Genomic DNA, 21,713 nt, shown 5'->3' on the forward strand with positions numbered 1-21,713 from the left:
ATGGGCCAGAGTGGCAAGTGCCAGGGACAAAGTGGGAGAGGGAGGATGAGTGTGGTGGGCAAGGAGGACCGAGTAAGGCTAGCCCAGGAAAGGGAGGCCAATTGCAAGTGCTGGCTGAAGGATCCTGGGGGGGGTGGGACTGGTAGTGGGTGGTCTGGCCCCTGTATGACTCAGAAGGGACCAGACCCCAGTCGCAGCGGCAGAGGGAGAGTTGGCATGGGAGAGGAGAGGCAAGGAAGAGGAGAAAAGAGTCTTGAGGGGTTTCCGGAACTTAAGAAGATGCGGCTGAAGTGTGAGGGGGAGAGCGGCCACTCCAGAGTCAGGAGCCAGCCGAGGAAAGGGATCTACCTCCCACTCTCTGCTTGGAGAAATGCTTAACCTGCAGAGAGTTGGAGCCAGAGGACTGAAGGACTCTGGCTGGGAGGTATTTAGGGAGGGAAAGCTGTGCCCCGAGGGAACGACCATATTACTGGCATCATTGGGTGGGATGAACCCTGGCAGTGGCCGAGAACTTTTGGTTGGTGGCCACATGCCATAGCTGATTGATTAGCATGAAAGGAGGTCCTGTGGCACAATCTACCAGAACCCCAAACAGATATGCTCTGAAGCGCAGCACTTTCTCAGCTCCCAGCCACCATGAACGACGAACGGACGAGTGATGGTGTAATGAAACGATGCAAATCCCCCCCCCCAAAACACAGAAGCTCATGAAGAAAATCGCGCACTGCATCACCGGCCACATTAAGGAATACCTCCTTAGAAGCATCGAGTTTGCATGAACGCTCTGCTATATGACTTGCTGGATGCTACGCCAACGGTACAGCTATTGTAATGCATGCCCCCACCAGTTCCCCATATTATTGCTGGGGGGACCCCCAACACCACAGTGCCGCAGGCCCCCACACAAATGCGAGACACTGTTCTGCACTCATGGGGTGCCCTCCTGGGCACCAGGGTGGCATCGAACCTGTTGCATATACTAGTGAAAAACATTGTACCCTGACCCTGGAAAGTAGTCCACCAGCGCCCGAGCGCAGCACACTTGTCCTAACTGGAACACGACAAAAGAGGAGTACCCGCTCAGTCAGCACTGCACGTACACGAGCAGACAGTGCATTTTCTCTGCATGCACCCTCAGTCTGCTGGAACCAACCAGAGACCTTCCTCTCCCTTGCAAACCAACTCTAGCTCTGATAGACGCCCACAGCTGGTGCTCTGTGCAGTAGGGCTACAAACCAATCCCCACTTGCAGCGTAGCTGGCAACTGCACACAAAGAGCAACAAAGCAGGACAACATCATTGCCTGCAGACCCCAATGCTCTTACTTACCGATAATCTTCATTACTCCTAGTCATACTCTTCTTCGTACCAGTACTGGACGAGGAAGAGAGGGCGTGGAGGTAATGGGACAGAAGCAGGCTTTCTTGCTAGCCGTGTTTACCCAGGGATGCAGCGATCTCCCATAGCCATGAAATGCACTGTATCCATGTTTAAGCACTGCGCAGGGGCCGCCATACAACATTCAGTAACAGACACGCGCAAATATAGCAATGAGCACGCTGCGATCACGCTTTTGACCAGATGTACTAATCACGTTTTAAAAAAAGAAAAATAAACCTTTTTACCATAAACTTGGAACAGAATTACTTTACAAACCAATGAGCAATGGAACAAATTGCCCCTGTCCCACTTTATTACTGGTGTCTTAACCTATTTCATACTCCAGTCTGACGCAGAGTGCTGCCAACGTAATCCACGAACAAGGCGTAGTGCATATATTGCACATGCGCCATCCCTTGAAATAAAGGAGTTGAGCAATGCTGCACATAGTCACCTTAAACATTCCTCCTAGCAAGCGGGATGGAACAAAGCTGCCCCTTACCTGTGGGCAATCAGCAACAAAGTGCTCACTCGCCTCGAGTATTACCAGTCGGTGACACCCCCCCTAATGAGCCACCCCCAGAGGTAAACGCGGAAGAGCGGCAGCTGCCACATCAGACGGCAAAGGCACTGTGCATGATGCCTGTGGTGGCCCGCCTCCGGTCACCGGGGCGGGCCACACCAGACGTCGGGATCACCCGACTCACTACAGCTGCTGCAGGCGCACGAGGTATCCCTCCCGGTGATCTGGCCGGATCACCGGGTGGGATGCCTTGGAGTTGGGGGTCACCCAAGCTAGGGCAGCCTCGGTCCTAGGGGCACCTCGGCCGGGGCTGCAGGGCCAGGCTGTGATCACGCGGTTCACAATACACAGACACAGACATGGGTTGCCGCTTCCTCGGGGGCTCTGCTGCACTGATCTTTACGTGCCAGCAGAGCCCCTTTTATTGGAGGAGCGTCATGATGATGTCATCACACTTTCTCTTACAGGAACAACAAACCCACACCTAAATGGGCCACACACCACAACGCCGAGAAACAAAAAAAGGTGGCAGAGGGGAGTGAGCTCCCAAGACCATTGCAAAGCCCCACAAAATGAGCAATTCACAATAGCACCCAAAAAATGTCCACAAAGCGGAGCCACCTGAAACAAAACAAGCGGGGCTCACCCACCACTTCTGAATGTGGATAAACACAGCACACCAACGCTCCCTGGACATCGCCCTAAACGGATGGTGGACCCACCCGTGTGTCCAGCCAGCGAGGGTCGTCCCTCCCAGGGTCAAACCCCCATACTTCCAGCTCATACCTGTTCGGTATCATCGAGCGCAATATGCCGGAAAAAAAATGTGCTGCCTTGTGTAGGAACTGCTGTGCTGCACAAGCCCGGCACTCGTTGCGAAGCCCCATCACGCCACTTCCGGGGCTGCAAAAGTGCTAACCTTAAATATCGCCCAAATCTGAAACCGCTACACTTAAACCCAAACTTAAACACCAAAAAAGCATGCAAAGGCCGGCAACCTGCCGTGGAGGAAGCGCCATCCAGCCCTTAAAGAGCGGCCTAGCGGGGGCAAACACGAAATGTGCTCGACCATATCCCCCCCACCATACCGATTACAAAAAATACTTGTCCTCAATCGAGGTAATCCTTCATGTGAGGTTGCTGGTGCACAGGCTGCAAATTTCGACTGACTTCGTGCGGGGGCTACAAAAAAGTGAGTTGGGCCTTTCTTTCTTTTTGCTGACTGATTCTATCCATCAACTGTGATTTTTGGATACTGAGGCTTGAGCCTCATTACTCCATCTTCTTGGGTTGAGTATGTAGTCGTGGGTTGGGTTTCCTCATGGGCTGTGTGGACTTGTCACAGTAGGGCTGGTTTCACATGCTCTTTGCCGTGATGGGCCGCGAGTAGTAGTTGAAAGGGTTTGCGGCGGTAGCAGTGAGCCTTCTGATCAGAGGGTTCGGGTTCTGATCCAGTCCTTGGAAGAAGTTCTTGCTCAGCTTTGCTAGATGCTTGTCCAACATCTCGATGTCCCGTTCTCTGTGAAGGTCTGCTATCCTTCTGAAGAGTGGAGCTCCTAAGGCTATCTGCGGGGCCTTGTTCTGAACTACATGAAGACTCTTCGTGTCGCTCATGGCAGGTCATCCATGCTGCAGAGGCATAGATCAGGGTAGGTCTGATGATCGCCTTGTAGACATTGATCTTTGAGCAATATTCACGATATTGCTTCTCCAGTTGCGTTTGCTGTCCAGGGTCACACCGAGGTAGAGGCTTTGGGTGCCCCTTGATCTTCTTTCTTGTGGAGAGCATGGCAGTTGTCTTACTGGTGTTTTTCTGTCTGCCAGTTGCTGTCCAACGTCAAGGTGGCATCCATGAAGCTTGCAGGTTCTTTGCCACTTCCTTTTCACTGATCGACTGGGAAATGACTGTAACATTGTCTGCATACAGTGCCAGGTCGTTCTTGTGGAGATCTGTCGGCATGTCGTTGGTGAAGATGTTGAACGGAAGGGTCCAAGGTTCGATCGCTGTGGCACACCTGCTCGGAAGGATGTGATGAGGACATCTCAGATCGCATGGTGACATGGAAGTTGCGGTCTCCCAGGTAGCTTGCAATTGTCTTCACCAGGTAGTTTGGAAATCCCAGGCCGATCATCTTGTGCAGCAGTGCCTTGTACCAGACTCGGTAAAATGCTTTGGCGACATCCAAGAAGACGATTCCTGTGGACTTGTTGATGTTGAATCCGTGGTTGATGGTGTCCACCACTCTCAGCATCTAATATGATATGGCATTTATATGCCATATCATTGCATGTTCCTGTTGAAATCCAAACTGCTCCTGTTCTAGCCTATTTAAGATGCAAAGTTGCTGATGTTGCCGAGGAGTAACTTCTCCAGGACCTTTGATAATCCACAGAGCAGGCTGATGGGTCGGTAGTTCGCAGGATCCCTCAATGGTTTGCCAGCCTTTGAGAATACGATGACCCTTGCTTCCTTCCAGGATCTTGGGAAGTGCTGAAGTCACATGCATGCGTTGACGATCTCTGTGAGATGTTCCATTGATGTCAGCGGAAGGTTCTTGATTCACAGGTTGGTTATTCTATCACACCTGATGCCTTGCCACTCGCCAGCTTCTGTGCAAGTTCTGCTACCTCAGGGCTTGTGCACACCTTGATCTCGTCTGCTCTGATCCCGGTTTGGTCTTCCGCAAGATGCTTGTCAACTTTTTCCTCCACTCAGTCTGAAAGGCTGCTTGCCTTGTTTGGGGTGAACGAAGCCTCCAGTGTGTCCACGAGGACCTCTGCATTGTTTTTTTGCTGCATGCAAGATGGGTACATCCCTGGATTAGTTGGCGTGGCGCCTTCTTCCCAGTCAGGCGACAAGTCATTCTCCACACGGAGATGTCCCCCTCCTTCAGCTTGGCTGTTGCGCTTTTCCACTTCTCTCCTCGGTGCTGTCTGATTTGCTTCCACAGGAGCCTGGTGAACGTGTTGTACTTCTGCAGGAGAGCAGGCATGCAGAACTTCTGCCACTGGCATCGGGCCTGGTTCTTGTCAGGGACTGACTGCTGGATGCCTCTCGGTGGGTCATAGATGGAATATCAGTTTGTCTTCCGCTTCGGAACACTGCTCTTGACTTCCTGCTGCACCGCTTTCATGAAGTCTTCCACAGCCTTGTCGATGTCTTCCTTGGTGCTCAGGGGGTTAGGTGTGGTCATCCTGCTCAGCTCTTCCTTGTAGAAGCCATAGTCAGCTCTTCTAAAGTTGTACCTCTGGGCCTAGTGGTAGGGTTCCATCTCTTCTCCCAGAGTGTGTGCTACTGGATTGTGATCCAAGGTCAGCTCTGCCAGTGTTTCCAGCTCCATGGAGTGTTGCAGGTTCTTCAGTAGCACGATGTCCAGCACATCTGGGTTGTGACTTGCTGCACCTGGATAGTGCGTGGGATCAGTCGGACCTGCTACCACACAGTTGTTCTACCAGGAGTACGCCAGCAGTGCCTGACCCCTTTGGTTGTCGGTTTTGAAGTTTCAACATCGATGTTTGCCATTGAGGTCTCTTCTGATGATTGTAAGAACAGAACAGTGGTATCCAGCAAAGCATCCAGATCTCCAATATCCAGCCTTGCTTTCGGAGGGCAGTAAGTTGCAATCAGCCACAGTCTTGACTTGCACTCCAGTGGCTTCGATGCTTCTGAGGGGTGGGAGTGCTTCTGAGGGGTGGGAGCACAATCTCATTGTAGTCAATCGCCCTCTTCACAATCACTGCTGTCCCCCCTCCTTTTGCTCCTGCTGGTCGGTCGGTCCGGTACACTCTGTGATTCGCCAGGCTCAGCTTCTGGTTTCCTTGCAGGTGGGTCTCTGACAGCAAAGCAGCACTCATGTTTCTTGTTTCCATCAGGTGAAGGAGTTAATCTGTCTTCTGGATACTGTTGGCGTTCCACATCACAATGGCGTAACTGGGTTTAGATGCCATGTTGGTTTGTTTCTTCCCCTCAGGGCGATCCTTGCCACCATCGTCATGGTGGGGTCGATGTTCAGCTCTGCAACAAAAGCTACGATCTTCACAATGGTCTTCCAGTATACAGGGCTCGCTTTCCCCTCTTTCTGCACTGGGGTGGCAGCTCCTAGCCTTATGAGTGTTTCCCAGGCCTGATACTGCCGGCCCAAGGAACGCCCCTTCCACCTCCCTCAGGCGAGGTGTTGTATAACCCCCGGGGGTGGTGAGGGGCAGAGAGACAGCCTGCTGTGCAGGCTGTCCCTCTAGCTCCCCCTGCAGGGGACTGGCCGGCCCTTGACTGTGCAACCAGGAGCCCCACATTCTAATCAGTTCTCTACTCTGGCCAAAGCGGGTGTGATCCTGGACCGTTCTCCAGCAGGCATCCTGCTGGGAGTGCCAGCGCAGTAGTATTCCTGCGACAGTGCCGCGGAAGGGCACCTGTGGCATGAAACGCAGGTAGCCTGTGCCTTTCTTTTGGAATAAATGAAACTTCAAGCACTGTAGGAATGACAGTGATGCACATACTTGCTTATCTCCCTAGCTAGTGTAGCGTGACGAGAACATGAACATCTGTAGCACATTTGTAGCTGCTGTGCAGGGCCGGTGCTACCCTCCTGGAGTTATATCAGTTGATGCCGTCATTTACCCCACACATATGGGCAGGGCCGGAAAGCTTATAGGTGTTGGGTTATTTGCCCACCCATTGACTGGCCATGCACATCCCTATGGACATTCCCACCCAGTTTCTGCCTCTCCCCGCCCAAAACACTGCCTCCTGGTAACTGTTTGAGCTCTCTTTAATCAAGCCTTAGCATCAAACTTTGCACTCAAAGTGCCTGCCAGTATTTCTTCAAACCAGTCTTCTAAGAGTTAAGGACTTAATTGCAGTTGAAAAAATGCTACTGGTGTAATAATGTCTTAACCAGGTCTGCCTTCAGCCACTCGGTTTATAAGCACTTTGTGTGCCCTTCACTGGTGTCCTGTTAAAAACAAGCATTGGTAAAGCCAACAGTTTTGGCTTGTGTAGAAGTATTGGGCATTTGCCAAGCACTGCTATTAGATGCCCAGGTACTCGCACCATTTTCTCACCAGTTACCATCGATGGGCAGTTAATTCTACCATGTAAGTGCTTGGCAGGTACTGCATGCCTGCCTGCAGGTGCCCATGCCTGCACAAAAGCCCAAACTGTTGGCATGGTCACTGTTTGATTTAATTTGTCTTTGCCATTCCTGAAGCGGGCCAACCGTGTGCAACCTACTTAACCGCGCATCCAAATGCAGCAGGTCAACCTGTACTGCCAGGCCACGTCCACTTTGCAACGGAAAACAAGCCACCCCAGACATGTTTGGTCCTTCTATGTCCTACTCAGTAATCTGCAGTTTAGGAGCCACCCCTACGGCTGCTCCCTTCCAATTAAAACACTATTAAGGTATGTGGCGAAAGCAGACAAGCGATGACACAGCCAAAGTTTGGGATTTTATTTAGGCATGGGATTCACATTTTCCAGGCACGGTCAAAACACTTGCTGACCTTAATTTGGCAACATTTGGCAAACGGTGCAAGTGCCTGGGCACGTTTTATCAGAGCCTATTGTAGCCAAAACTGTTGGCTTTGCCAGTGCTTGTTTGTAACAGCAATTCAGTGCAAGGACACACATACTCATTATAAATAAAGTGGCTGAAGGCGCACTTGGATAACACCGTTTTGTTGCATCAGGGGCTTGTTTATTGCTGCAATTAAGTCTTTCGTTTTTAGAAGGCGGCCCCGAAAGCACAGAGGTGGGCTCCTATTGCAGGGAGAAGTGTTTTTGATCCGGGATTGGCAGGTAGTGGTTGAGAGGTGGGCTCCTATTCCAGGGTGGACTCCTATTCCAGGGAGATGTGTTTTTGGTCTGGGTTTGGCAGGTAGTGGTTGAGAGGTGGCCTCCTGTTCCAGGGAGATGCGTTTTTGGTCTGGGATTGGCAGGTAGTGGTTGAGAGGTGGCCTCCTATTCCAGGGTGGACTCCTATTCCAGGGAGATGTGTTTTTGAGGTGGGACCCTGTTCCAGGGAGATGTGTTTTTGAGGTGGGCCCCTGTTCCAGGGAGATGTGCTTTTGATCCGGGATTGGCAGGTAATGGTTGAGAATTGCCCTATGGACTAGCATGGCCATATATCTGGTATATCTTTGCTTACCCTAATAGCAATATAATACGCCTATACCTGCTCTTCAAATTTAACGTTAATGAAGTACTGGAAATTAGAGGAGCGAAAATTGGGAATAGCGCGTATGGAAAGACTATGTCGATTTATGTGGTGAAGTGGTAATTGAGTCGGCTAAGCACATACTATTGCTATGTTATAGGTTAAACTCTCTAAGAAAGAAGCACATGAAAGCATACAATAATCAGATTAACTTTGATGAAGTAATACCCATGTGGGACAACCTTTTAGAGGGAAATTACATCAAACTAATATACCATATGATGACCTTTCATGGAATTTCTATGGATGTGCTTTGGACTCTTATCAGAAGGAGTCTTTTAAATTAATGTATATAGTTCTTATTGCTGTTTTCAGTTTAACTTTTTTGAACCGATGAGTGACCCTCGGTAACAATTTTTCTTTCTAGTTTTTGTTTTTAGTCTATTTTGTATATGTACCTGTGATATGCAAAACCACTAAGTGGTTACATGTATGATCAAATAAAGAATGTATATAACCAAGTTCTCTTGCTGGCAGAGAGTGGTTTTTACCATAATGATGATTTCCCCCTTTTGTACAGGGCACCGTTTTTGTGCTAAAGCCATGGTACCAGAGACGCTTCTCCTTGGTGGAGTACAAAAGTCATGGCGTTTTAACAGTTTTGGTGAAATATATAGTGTAATCCAATACCGGGCCGGCCTGCAAGCAATTCAGTAGGAAGCCATCCTAGATCCGGATGTGTGGCCATGTTTGGGCAGTCAACGGAAGTCCTTGTAATTATTTTAGGAACTTGTTTTGACATCATGTCGCAGTTGAATTTTAGGTGGCTGCATCAAGGGTGGACTGGGAACTAAAAGAGGCCCTGGAAATAATGTCCAAAGTAGCCCCATATGACACATTTTCAGCAAGCCCAATGCTTTTCCAATAAGAAAATTTGGAAATGCCACACAAAAGAGGCACAGGGTGCAGAGGCCCACCGGGAAATCTCCAGAGTTCCCTATAGGCCAGTCCACCCCTGGGCTGCATATTTAAGCACCATAGAAGCATGCCTGCCTAGCTTTAGCCTTGTACACCGTTAATGCGGCTTTGATCAATCTGCCCCCTTGATCCCGGCAAACCTTGAAACATCTCGGAAAATCTTAGCCAAGACGGAATGAGATTTTATGCTTTGGTCCTGCTATGTACCTTTCCCATTGAAGATAACGCCCAGATAATCATATGGCGATAATTCTTTAAGAATATATCAATACAAAAGTTCAATTTCTGACCTTCCTCTTCTTGCAACATCATTCCATGGTTTTTGTCTTTGAATCATTTATTTCAAGGCCTTTGGCTTGACACATGTTATGCGCTATTCATATAGCGCATGCTGCCATTGGTATGGCTTTGAAGCGCTGTGAGGATGACCACCCTTCTGAAGACCATAGTGATGAATGAAAGAGTCCTAGAGGAGGTGGGGGGGAGGGGTAGTGTGTGTGTGTGTGTGTTTTCTAGCCAGAACTAAGGTAAGTAGGGAGTGACTAATGTAGAGAAGCCCCTCAACGCTCACATCAGAAAAAGAATACAATCCATTAGGGAAAAAAAGCCAAGGAGAGCAAGGTTTTATTTCCACAAAATTATGATGCACCAGCAAAGAGCTCTGCTGCCATGAAACGTTCTGCCAAAATGAGCACAAGCAAGACTTTAAAGCACAGGGTGTCATCAGTGACGTAAATTGCATAGCTTACAAATCCAAATGACTGGATGACGCTACCCTATACACAGACTACCTGCTCCATAAGGGATGTCAGGCGATTGGTCCCTCCATGTGGGTTCCTTCTTGCATGTTGTGAAGCCACATCTAATTAACAATTAGAAATAAAAACAAAACATTCTCTATCTCGATCCTGGTGTGCCCCTACCTGGTACTGCAGACAAGGGCTAACAGGATACTTCCAAGGTCACTAACTCACAAACCCCAGCTCGATTCCAGACACGTCGGCATCCTTCCTAAGCTCCCCACCCTCATTTTAGGTTTGTTGTTTTACCCCGCCCGGCACTTCGCAGCACAAATCGCATGACCTAATGGTGAAGGCAGCCTGTCCCTGCTTTCTGATCTTTTCTGATCGATTGGGGTTCTAACAGCTTTATAGTCAGTGGTCTGGGGCTGGCTGGTACCTTGGAATGGGGGCATCTTGGTGCTATTACTTAGTTGGGACTGGGGGAGGTCGGAGGCTTGTACCCTCCTTCTTGTGGTATTGCTTTTCGCAGGGAGCTCTCAGCCCCCGTCCTGGCCTTGCAGGATGCATTCCTTCTGGGATACGAATGCTGGCAACATGAGACAATGAAAGGTCTATGAATCTCTGCGGCTCTGGCCGTTCTCACTGGTGCCCATAATACAACCTTTTCCCGCATGGATACTTATTTACATGTCCACAGCCTGCAGTCCTGGCTGCAGCGCAGAGTTGGGCCTCGATTTCAATATGGCTGCTATTTTCTAAAATGGCTTTTCATTCCCAGTGTACTCTATACCCAAAGCGTGCACCAACCTCCCCAAACTGTGGCCCCTGCCATTACCCCCCTCCCCTCGGTAGCCTCCCTGAGCCCCTACAACACACATCCAGGCCTCTGACTAATCCAAAACCGCTTGGGGGCCTGGGAGGATCGTCACTAGGTCCCTAACCGTGGCCCATAATTATCAGGCGAGGACTATGACTGGACCGAATTTTGCATGGGACTCCTTCTATTGGAGGTGGCACTGGGGTCGAGGGTGACGTATGTTTAGCAGCGTAGGTGTAGTCAACCCGTGTGTGTGTGTCGCTGATGTATGGGGCTGTCATCCGAACCCATGGAGGGGCAGAGCTGTAGTCCGTGAGTTGCAATGCATGGGGGTGGGTGGGTCGTATGAGACATCATTTGATTGTCATGCGGAGTGTACCATGTATAGACCTGGATTGAGTGCTATGCTAAGTCAGTACAGTACTAGTGTGGTTAAATTCCAGACAGAGTGAAGCAAATCAGTACAGTTTTAGTGTGGTTAGACTCAAAGCAGCAGGGTTTCAACCAGTACTGTTTCGTTGTGGCCAAATTCAAAAGCAGCAGATATTGAACCAGTCCATTCTTTGGTGTGGCTAAATTCGAAGGCTGCAAGAACCAAATCAGTACAGTTATAGTGTGGCTAAATGGGGAATAGAGAAGACCTTCTACACATGCTAGCACTAGACTGTGACGTGTCTCCTCACATATCTTATTTTTTCCCAGGTGCTCTTTTTTTAAATTATAGCAATTTCAATGGTGTGTTGTGGTTTTGAGCTTCTTTTCTGCATGTCTGCAGTTTGTTTTTTTACACAAAAGATATCCTCTGCGAATAATAAACACCTAATGAGAATTTTTAAAATATCTGACCCATGTTCCTTTTTTTATTTTCATGTTTGAACCATTTCTATATTTATATGCAAATAATTCAGATATTCAAATGCTCATTTTTGCTATTGATAGCAGGCAGGTGGCAGTGAAGACGCAGACAGACAGTAGATTCTATATTCTATATATATTATATCCGTTTTTGCTCCCCATGTTTTGGTTTCTTGGCTGCGATGTGGGAAATTAAATGCGCGATTCTTTTAGGCCACTCTAACCAGGAGCCGCTATCTTGTTGCAGAGGTTCTTTGGTGCACCGAAAACGAACCCACTAATAGTATTCATTTTTTTTTTTTTTTTTTTTTACTTTTAGGAATGCAGTGTTTGCAGCCTGGTGCAGAGATTAGGAGGCTGGAAGTAAAATTTGGAAGCTACCAATCATCAAATTTACAAGTTGCGGCTATAAAATAGGTTGTGGTTGGAAGTTCTGGTTCTACTGCATAGCCAAGATGTCCCACTGGATCCCTGTGGCTTGGTAGTTGATGGTGTCCGCTAGACATGCCATTGGAACCTGTCATGAATCCGTAGAGCACCTAAAGGAGACTGGGCAATATGGCTGCCCAACGGATTCGTGCTGCGAACTCAAACGTGCTTCCGCGGTGTCGCTCCGAGGGAACGCTTATCGACATCAGTGATGACTTTTCGGAGCCCAGCTTCAGCGATGTCAAAGGTGAGTTCAGTGTGTGGACCTCAGCATGCCATGACCCAACCTACTTCAATACCTCCATGCCAGCCAGTTTCCTTTTCCTTTCCCCGCACAATTCCGACTAATGAGCTCCCTCTGACTGCAGCCATCTTGAAATCTGTTGTCCTTCCCACAGCCATTGTATTGTTTGGCTTGGTTAGTCAATTCACCACCTGTTGATAAAATACTCCCTTGTAGCGTGGCTTCTTGTAACCTTGAATAGTTGCTCTGTGTCCGTTCACCTTTTTTTTTTAAAAAAAAACATTTTGTTTGGTTTTGTTTGTACTGAATGAGCTTCAGTTATAAACAGGGTTTGTACAATTTGGGATATTTCAATATCTCAAATTGCCTCCTACATTCACAAGCTACAATTTGGTGGCAGGTGTGAGCCATTGGCCTATTCAGTCTATTAATCTACTATCGGCATATAGATACTGAGAACGACCTTGCAGTATACGGTCCATCAAAGGCCCTTTAATATATAGGTTTCTACTTTGCAGCAGCTATATGCATTCAGTGAAGTTTACATGAAAAATAGGCCTGCTACTATAGCCTTCCCTTTCTTTCAACTAGTGGTATTTAAATGTTTTCATACCAAGGCCCCCCCACCTTGAGTAAAAATATTGTTTTCGGGGGCCCCCCTCCGCCCCATCTAAGGTTTGCCAAGAGAGGCCCAGGCTCTTTCCAATATGGGCAGATTTTCTACTGTTTGTTTTCTGTTAAAAGCAGTCCTCTTAATCCTTTTTATATTAGTCATCTTGGTCCCTTTTTTATAGAGTCTGGGTCACCCCTGCACATCTTACAGGCCCCCCTATGGGCGCAGCCCCCGAGTTTGAAGACCACTGCTTTCACTTGATTTTAAAATCTTTATTGGTTTAAGAGAAAAGTGAGCGTATTTTGGATCCAAGCTTCTCTATCCATAAGGTGTTGGCCAGTCTGGATCCTATAGAAAGGCAAATCTGAAATGACCTTGGGTGATTGGCTGTCATGCGCTAAATAAATCTTTCTCGCTCTTGCTCTTTCTCTATTGCTCTCTTGCTCGCTCTCTATTGCTCTCTTGCTCGCTCTTTTTCCTCCGCTCTCTTGCTCTCCTATATAGGGCAGAATTGGTACTTTATCTGGATAGCAGTCTCTGTGGGCCAACGCTGAGGCTCTACCCATCTCCACAGTCCGGCCATTCGCATATATTCAGGCACTGCATACACCCATTAAAAATAAACACATATTATGGAGAACAACAAACAGAAATGCCTTTCCTCTGAATTGAGCTGCAGTGAAGTGCAAAAGCAAAATGTAACCTGCCCATATTATGGTACAGAGGTTTCCTGTGGGGTTGGGGTGACGATCAGATAAGAGGCCAGGTCCCCTTCGCCTGTTGCTGGTGTGAGCATTAAGAGCTCTGGAATGCAGACATCATAAAACATGGTGGGGGGGAGGGATAAGTTGAGCCAGTTTCACTTCATGGGGAAAGGGACAGAGAAAATGCTAGGCTGCATGTTACAATGTGGAGTCACCTAAGACTGTGCAGATAAAAGGGGTGAACGTTAAGCAGTGGGAAGGTGCCTTTTTTGGTGTAAGCATAAAAGGAATGATGAGGTGAGGTGGATAATAGAAAAATATAATGGGTGTAGCCTACGGAAAGGATTGCACAAAAACATGAAAAAAAGAAAGGAAACAAAATGAGAAAAAATGGATGAAAGAATGAGTCTGGCAAAAGGGCAAATGTGGCGGCTCAATATCACATTGTATGAGGCAATTAATATGGAAAGAAAAGGCAAAAGGTCTGAACTAGGGAGGTGGCTCGTGCGACGGATTTGGCTGACATTTTGCAGACAATTTTGTATGCCTCCCCCGACTGGAAAGTTTGAAAAATAGTAGTTAAAATATGTTATTTATAAAACAAAAAAAAGCAGTTTAAGTCTACTCCCCATTAATTTTTCCATAGACGATGGGCAATTTTTGCTCCGCCAGACAGCCCAAACTGCTGGGCGCATTTGGACCAGGTCCGAAATGACTTGAGCACAAAGTGTTGACTTGTGATCTTTTTGTGGTTATTCTGTCCGGTAGATTTTTAAATATTTGACAGAGATGGAGATGCTATGAACTTATAGCTATATCCCCATGACTCATTACAGCATGAGGCTTTTCAGAAATGGAAAAGCAACCATCCTTTTTTTTTTTTTCTTTCTTTCTCGATGTGAGAGATACCCTCGGTTATCGGAAAAAGAAAAGGCAGAAAAATGCCATTTGCAGGGCAGAAAACAAGCAAATGTCATTAGGCAAGAGGTGGGGGGCAAGAGGACACAGAGTGAAATTTGGGGGTTCGAGGTGGCCTAGGGACAGAGTTTGCAACACAAAGCTTTCCCATATCTTTGGGCATTAAAGGGATAACTGCGGCTACCTGACTTCACAGGGTAACGGTCACAGAAACTAGTGTTGGGGAGGGATGGGAGCAGGGAGGTGAGGAGGCCATGAGCGGAGTAGGGGGAGCAGGCTCAGATGAGGAGGGCATTTGGTGAGTGCCTGGGAGGGCAAACCAGCTTTTTTTTCCTGCTGTTTTTCCCTATAACCAAAGGTAATGGCTACAAATACCCCAAGGTATCTGAAGTTCATGACAATGTAACCGCGGCCTGGTAGCGATGTAAAATATAAAGTGGCCATGGCTAGTGACCAAACAATAAGGAGTGACTTAAAGAATAGAGTACAGTGGGCACGGCCAAAGGCCATGGTTGGTGGCCAGATATTGTTTTAAAATGTTCAATGTGTATGGCTTTTGAGATTTGTGGTTATTCTGTCAGTAGTTTTTTAAATAATTGACAGAGAAGGGGGCACCTCTGACCATGGTCAGTGGCACTGCAAAATGTACAGTGGGCATGAAAAAACGAGGGTAAAACAAAATCCTTGAAATTCAAAGAAAAAACTTTAGTTGAAGTGCATTTAAGATGAGTAAACTTAATGCAGCACACCCCTTGAACTTCAGTGCATTTGGGAAACTCAGGACCGTTTCACTCTGTGTGTTCCTGTTGCAAAGTCCAAGAGCACATACATATGATAGGAGAAGGAATTTACAATGGCATAATGGGGGGGGGTCCAACGCAAATGCGCCGAATTAAGCCGGTCCCAAGTTTCCCAATGTGCTGAACTTCGAGAGTTTTGTTGTGTTAAGTTTACTCACCTCAACTGCATTTCAACTAAAGTTGTTTCCGTGTGTATGTGTGTATATATATGATATATATTATTGGTGGGTCGGTCTCCTGCTGGAGTTCAATTTCCTTGCTTGGCTCCTTGTGCTGTATGGGGCCATGGTTCTTTGCACCCCAGGTCCCATTGTGCAATCTTCTCTCTAAACTCAGGTCCCACCTCCACATATGTGTTACTAGCAGCTGTGGTTTCCCACTAATGCCTCACTTGTCTTAACCCGCCCCAAGTTAATACACCCCCTAACTTTCATTTTTCCCCTTTTATGCATTGTCCTGCCACAAACCATCAAGAGCCCCACTCATCTTTGAGCTGCCTGCATCTAATAAGAAAAGGGTTGGGACCCCCATAGTATCTCCTAGGTATAACCTGGGTGCAGAACAGCCAGTTTCTCCTGCCTGAGCTTGCGTGGGGCTCCTAGATACACATTGCTGTGGAAGTGTGGGTATATATAGTGTTTAGGTGGGATGCAAAATCCAGAGGAGCTCAAACAAAGGGGGCGTTGCCTTAAGAGTGCTGGGTGTAGCCTAAGGGGCAGGCCGCTTTGTACAAAATATTCATCATGGGAACCATTAAACGTGTATTTTGGGTCCCTCTGCATGGTCTCGGGTAGTCTTGTTTGCGTCCATTCTGCATATTTAATAATTTTTTCTGGATTGTACTGTCTACAAATAAAATACTCTCGCCATATAGAAGCCATTTAATCTGTGACTAAATCACCCTTATTCTGTAAATAAATCGCTTATGAACAAATGGCACCAATGTGGGTTCCTCCTTGCTTTGCATACAATTGGAGGGCATTTTGGGAATGAGAATGACCAGAGATGTGTGTGTATATATATATATATGACATACAGGGGCTGCTCATCCATAGTGAGCGAGACGGTGATGACCCGCCGCCTGTTATGGAGGAACAAAATGAGCCAGGGTTTGTGAAAGCCATGAAGCACTCCTGGGCAGACTTTCATTGTGTAGGGAAATGGGAGTTCCCTTTGATTCGAGAGTAACCCAGTCTCGCAACCACAATCAGCCATGCAACAGCAGGGTTATCTTTGCTTTCCCAGCCTTTCATGGCACATTGAGGATGCAGGGTGGGTTACAGCAGTGCCAAATGTGTAGAGCAGTGGTCTTCGAACTGGGGGGCCCGAAGGATGTCAGCGAGAAGGGGGGTGGAGGGGTCAGGAGAGGGGCACAATCTTTGAAACGGATCAAGATGATGTTTCTCCTCCCTATGTGCCCTTCTACCAAGGTGATGCACAGACCCTGGAATAGTCTCCTTCACCTGTCTGCAGTCCCAAAGAGTGGGGGCATACGTGCAATGCAGAGCTAGGCCTCTCCACCTCGCAGGCAACTAGCCAGGTAATGGTGCGGCGTCCTGGCGTGCATCTCTCCATTCTAGCCCCTGCACACCTTCTGTACTGCTGCTGATCGATGGACAGTCCCATCTCCCTTCATGGACGCCAGGCTAACAACATATAACACACCTGGGCTTTCAGTCACTCCTTTGTACCAGAGACTAGCTCTCTGCTGCTGGCCTGCTAATGGAGAATGCAGCCGCCTTTTGGTGGCCCTGAACCCTCCCAGCGACCACCTCACCCGTGTGCTGAGGGGTGCGGGCTAATAGCTCAGCAGGCCCTCCGTGTTCATGCTGATCTATGAGCAGAAGTCCAGTCTCCACCAGTGCAGGATGCTTGATCTGAACCCCATTCCCGCCATCTTCCTGAGCTACCAGACTCTGAGGCTGCCGAGATTGGGCCTGGGGGAGGATGGTGGGTGAGCGGGGTGCGTGTGCAGCACCGCGTGACTTCATTGAACTGCTTTATAAATTCATTCAACATGAGGAAGCTAGGTAGGTTGGACAACCAGAGCCCAGAGTCCTGCCCATGTTGGTCCCATGTGAAGCGAAGTTGGTCGGGCAGAGTACTCTTGTCCTCTGCCCCCCACCGGTCCCTGCCTCAGAACTGCTGCGCCCTTTCTACAAAGACCAAGGCAGCTTCATTAACAGCAATGATTAACTTGCCCTTCACCGGGCATTCCAAATATAGAAGGAAACGGCTCTTAGTTACAGTTTAACGGATCAAATGGCCCTCATTTCTGTCATTTATAATGTCCGACTCCATTGTGTGAAATGTTCCAAAGGATGTGGGCCCTCTGGATAAGTAGCAGAGCGGGATAAATGATTACCAACTTTTCCCAGAGGGGTATAGACATGGAACCTGCAGTTCCAGGTTGCGCACTTTGCCTTTGAGGCTCATCAACCACCATGACAGTATGAGGTGGCGTTTCCCCTCTATCTAGTGTTCTCATGGAGTGCAGAGAGACATCTCCCGCTCTGCACCACTGATTACCTTGGCACAACATCCCTTTGGCTTGACTCGCTGAAACCATATCAACTCTACCTCCAGCCCTCGGTCTGTCTGTAACCCCACCATTACCTCCATACACTAGCTAATGACGAGCTTTCGGTAATTTCTTGCTGTCTTTCATCTTGTTGAGATACAAGTCCGTGGCTACTTTTTGCAGCATGAATTTGTTTTTAGATTCACATGCTGTGCAGAAGCCTCATTCTACTGGTTGGACGGCCCTTAAAAGTCAAACATATTTACAAAATTTTGAGTGGGTGTGTTGGTGGGCCAAGAAGTAAATGGTTGCCAAGATGACATCCAAGCTCCTCTCGTCTTGGTCTGTTGAGTTAATACCAACTTCAGACCATCGGATTCAGTCACGGAACCGGGTGAGTTTCCTTCAGATTTCGACTTCACACGATGAACAAAGGCACAATGTTTTGACGTCAAAAAAACACAGACTTGAGATTCAATTGTCTCGGGAGGATAGCTCAGCGGCAACGTGCTTGCCTTGGAAGCAAGACGGCATGGAGCAGCACAGGTTCGATTCCCGGGTCTGCGCCTAGAAACCTCTGGGTATTAAGCGACTATCGTATCGTATCCTATCCAAACCTGTCAAGTTCTCTTGTGTATGAAAGATGCCCTTTGTTTTGCAGTTGTGTAACCATCCATTCCCACTGATTTGTAAACACTGAGTTGCAGCCGGTGCCTACTAGAGGATCACAACAAAACTGCACATCATGTTGAAGTTTAGAGCCCAAAATGTTTAAATGTGCGAACGAAAAATACTGACGGCTTACGCTTTTGACTGGAGCCCATTCAATGGCGCTTGTTTGTCGAACAACTCAGCAGAGCAAGGAGTTATTTTGCTCATGCAACCCAATATTCCATTGGGATCGGAGAGCCGACGCGAACGTTTAGGAACTTGCACTTTTGAGGTGGGATTTAACCCTGGATTTATGGCAGCTAAGCAACTCCAGAAATAACACTGTAACAAACACGAAAAGACGAAGTAATGAATATGTGACGATGTAACACCTATTGCCCTGATTTGAAGAAGGCACAGGACGTGCCGAAACACGTCTCATTAAGGGCCCTCCTACGGGAGCTTTAAAACAATCTAAATAAATAAAACCAGTGAAGGTTTTTTGCATACCAGTGGCGCAGTTATTGTGTGAAGGTTTTTTTTCTTGCAATATTCAGTACAAAAGACTTGCATCCTCTGTAACTCCAGAAAAGGGACCTGTGTGCCAAAATGCAGAGGTTCGGTGCGAAAGCCACCAACCAAAGCCAGGCGTAACCCCCCTAAAGATCCACATGAGGATTCCGTCTTCTATAGCGATTAGGACAGTTAAACAAGCAATGGGGGCGGGGGCTTCAAGACAAGTCAGTGTGTTCAACACTAATATTGAAGCCACATGACACAAAGCGAGAACATTTCTCAGGTCCTTCAGGGGAGGGTAAAGGCTTACAAGGCATAGATGGCCAACGTCGCTCCAACAGATCTTGGTAGCTTCAGGCACCAAAGGATGAAGCATTTAAACATTCTGAATAGTCCATCAATGCATTGGGTCAAGCAACCTAGTACATTCACTACGATTTGTACTATCAAGACTCAAATATCATGTAGATTCAAAAGATATTTTCTTTAGATATGATAAATGTAAGGTGAAATTGACATGTGTTTTGGGCATCACTTGTGGTTTCTCAAGATGTCTTTAATGCAAAACTTTATATTAGAAACTAATTTGTCAAAATTGACATAAAAAGGATTACATTTGTGCATGCTGGGAAAATAGTCTATTGATTATAGACGTGAGAAGGGACTCACCTGTGTAGCTGTGTACTGCCTGGGTTACAATGGCATTGTAGTGATCATAACCGGACTATATAAGTATTGTAAGCTGCGACGTGTCGCTTCGTAATAAGGTATACAGCGCGGTAGTAAAAGTAAACCTCTTACTTCATGCCCATCTCTTTGTAGGGAATACCATTAAGCATTATGGATTTCCTCTAAACATTATTTGGAATATGCACATTTCAAAAGGTACACCACTGTTAGTGAAATAAAATGTTACAAAAGTGACTGGGTTTCAAGTTTTTTACAAACATTGGATCTATGAATGTTTGCCGACTTTTTGTAATATTTTTTTTTTTTTACCAACCTATACTTTTACCTTTTTATTCCTCCTCCTCCTCAAAGGACCACATCACCCTGACTCTCATTAAACTGCACTGCCTCCCATTGCAACCCCGTATCCCTTTTAAATCCTGCTACATCATCCACAAGCTCAGCACTCCAGTCCCCAAGCTACCTTTTTGAGAAGCTCGGCATGTCTGGAGGCCTGTGATCCACCAGGTGCAAGGACGTGCCGACTTGAACTTTGCCGGTACAGGAAGGAAAGAACCAGAAGTCAGGCCTTCTCTGCCTATGCCCCAAACTCTGCAGCCTGCTCCCTGTCAACACCAGACTCGCCCCCTCACTTCTGCATTTTAGGAAGGTGCTCAAAGCTCCCTCCCACAGGGAATGGCTCCTCTTAACACCTATGTGTACTCTCCCTCCAACTAACCTGAGACTGGGTGATCTGCTGCTCCCCCCGCTTCGTCGCCTTGTTGAATGCAGATCGCTTGTCGCCAAATTGTGTGCCTTCTCGCCCAAGCACAATGGTTAGCTCCCTGCTTCCCTGTATTGGTCCCTTGTGAACTGCTTCGGTGTACTTCCCTCTGTATTGAAAGGTCTTCTGTTGTTCCCCTGAGCAAGTTCAATTATCACTAAATACCATAATAATTACAATGTCTTGTAGGTTTGTGTATAAGATCTAGGTTGACCCAACGGGTCAAAACTAGCTCTTGGTAGCATACTAACAGACCCTGTTCTAGAGGACAAGCAAGAGCTAAATAGCTCACAGCTATTTCGAAACCTGAGGGACTGAAGTATCAGCCAAGCTCCCTCCACTTGTTGAGTCCGTTTTCCTGGTATTTTGTAGCCAATGCACCCGTCTCTGGTGTCTAAGTTTGTCTGAATAATGGATCTCAAATCCCTGCCCACAGGAGGGCAGCTTAAGGCACTCTAGTTGCACTGAAGGAAAGCCATTATGACAACTTGGCAACCTGTTGACCAACTTTTCCCTCTGTATAAAATGAGCAATAAAATGTTCTAGCTTACAGGGGAATGGCTCGGACTCCTGAGTAGAGACTTAACAGTCCAGTCCTAGTCCGTTTCTACTGAGATTTTGGTGGTCTTACTAAAGACTGCCCCAAGACTTAGTTGTTGCACGTAACAGGCCTGGAGGTCAAGTTTCAGCCCATCTTGCCTTTTCTCATTGGTCCTGCGTTGTGTGGATCAGGAAGTCACCTGTGCACCATCAGTTCTTCTCAACTCAGGCTGTCAGCTATCCCTGCTTGCAAGTCTCTGAACAGTAGACCACAGGGCAGACTCCCTGATCTGCACCCGTCTGGTGTCTGCAGCAAAACCGAAGGAACTCCTTCTCCAGGGGGTTGGACGAGCCATAGTGTATTGGAGCAATGGTGAAAGCTCCAGCCAGGCCAGAGTGGCCATGGTATTTTGAGTCAGTGTGGGCATGGTTAATGACTTGGTGTAGTGTGGAGCTGTTCGTTTTGAGCAGTGTTATGTGACGAAAGTGCTGTACATGGTACCATTTGATACACGATTTACCAAAAATGTGCTCCCAGCATCCATCAGACGCATTTTTCCTAAAGGTCCCGAATGAAAAGCGTTTAACTTTTATTTTCCGTGATTGGGGCTTTCCTCTGCCCTAGTCCGGCTGTGAATATGTGCAGGTCTTCTGACCATGCCTGGTAGCCCTTGGTGGTGTCGCACAGGTGTACAGGCAAGGATGTCCCGCCTCCCTTTTTAATACTGCTAAAACACATAAGACCGATCCTGATCTTTTTGGCAAGTACTTGTATATATTTCTTTAGATGCACCCCCAACTCTTACTCGCGTAGCCTTACTGTTCTTTCCCATTAACCATCCTAGGGTTCCAAGCAAAGCTCCCTATGCCCTT

General features: G+C 47.5%; 1 protein-coding gene across 1 annotated transcript in view; it reads left to right on the forward strand.

Annotated features, from left to right (window-relative positions):
- SH3BP4 (SH3 domain binding protein 4) overlaps window positions 1-21,713 on the forward strand; it is a 201,502-nt gene that overhangs the window by 148,558 nt on the left and 31,231 nt on the right. The window contains exon 2 of the mRNA XM_069615998.1: window positions 11,771-12,127. Within this exon, the coding sequence (XP_069472099.1) occupies window positions 12,010-12,127 (118 nt within the window). The 5' untranslated portion in view covers window positions 11,771-12,009. The remainder of the gene's footprint in view (window positions 1-11,770; window positions 12,128-21,713) is intronic.

The sequence above is a fragment of the Ambystoma mexicanum genome, chromosome 9 (assembly GCF_040938575.1).
Source record: "Ambystoma mexicanum isolate Mex_15411 chromosome 9, UKY_AmexF1_1, whole genome shotgun sequence".
Taxonomy (NCBI): domain Eukaryota; kingdom Metazoa; phylum Chordata; class Amphibia; order Caudata; family Ambystomatidae; genus Ambystoma; species Ambystoma mexicanum.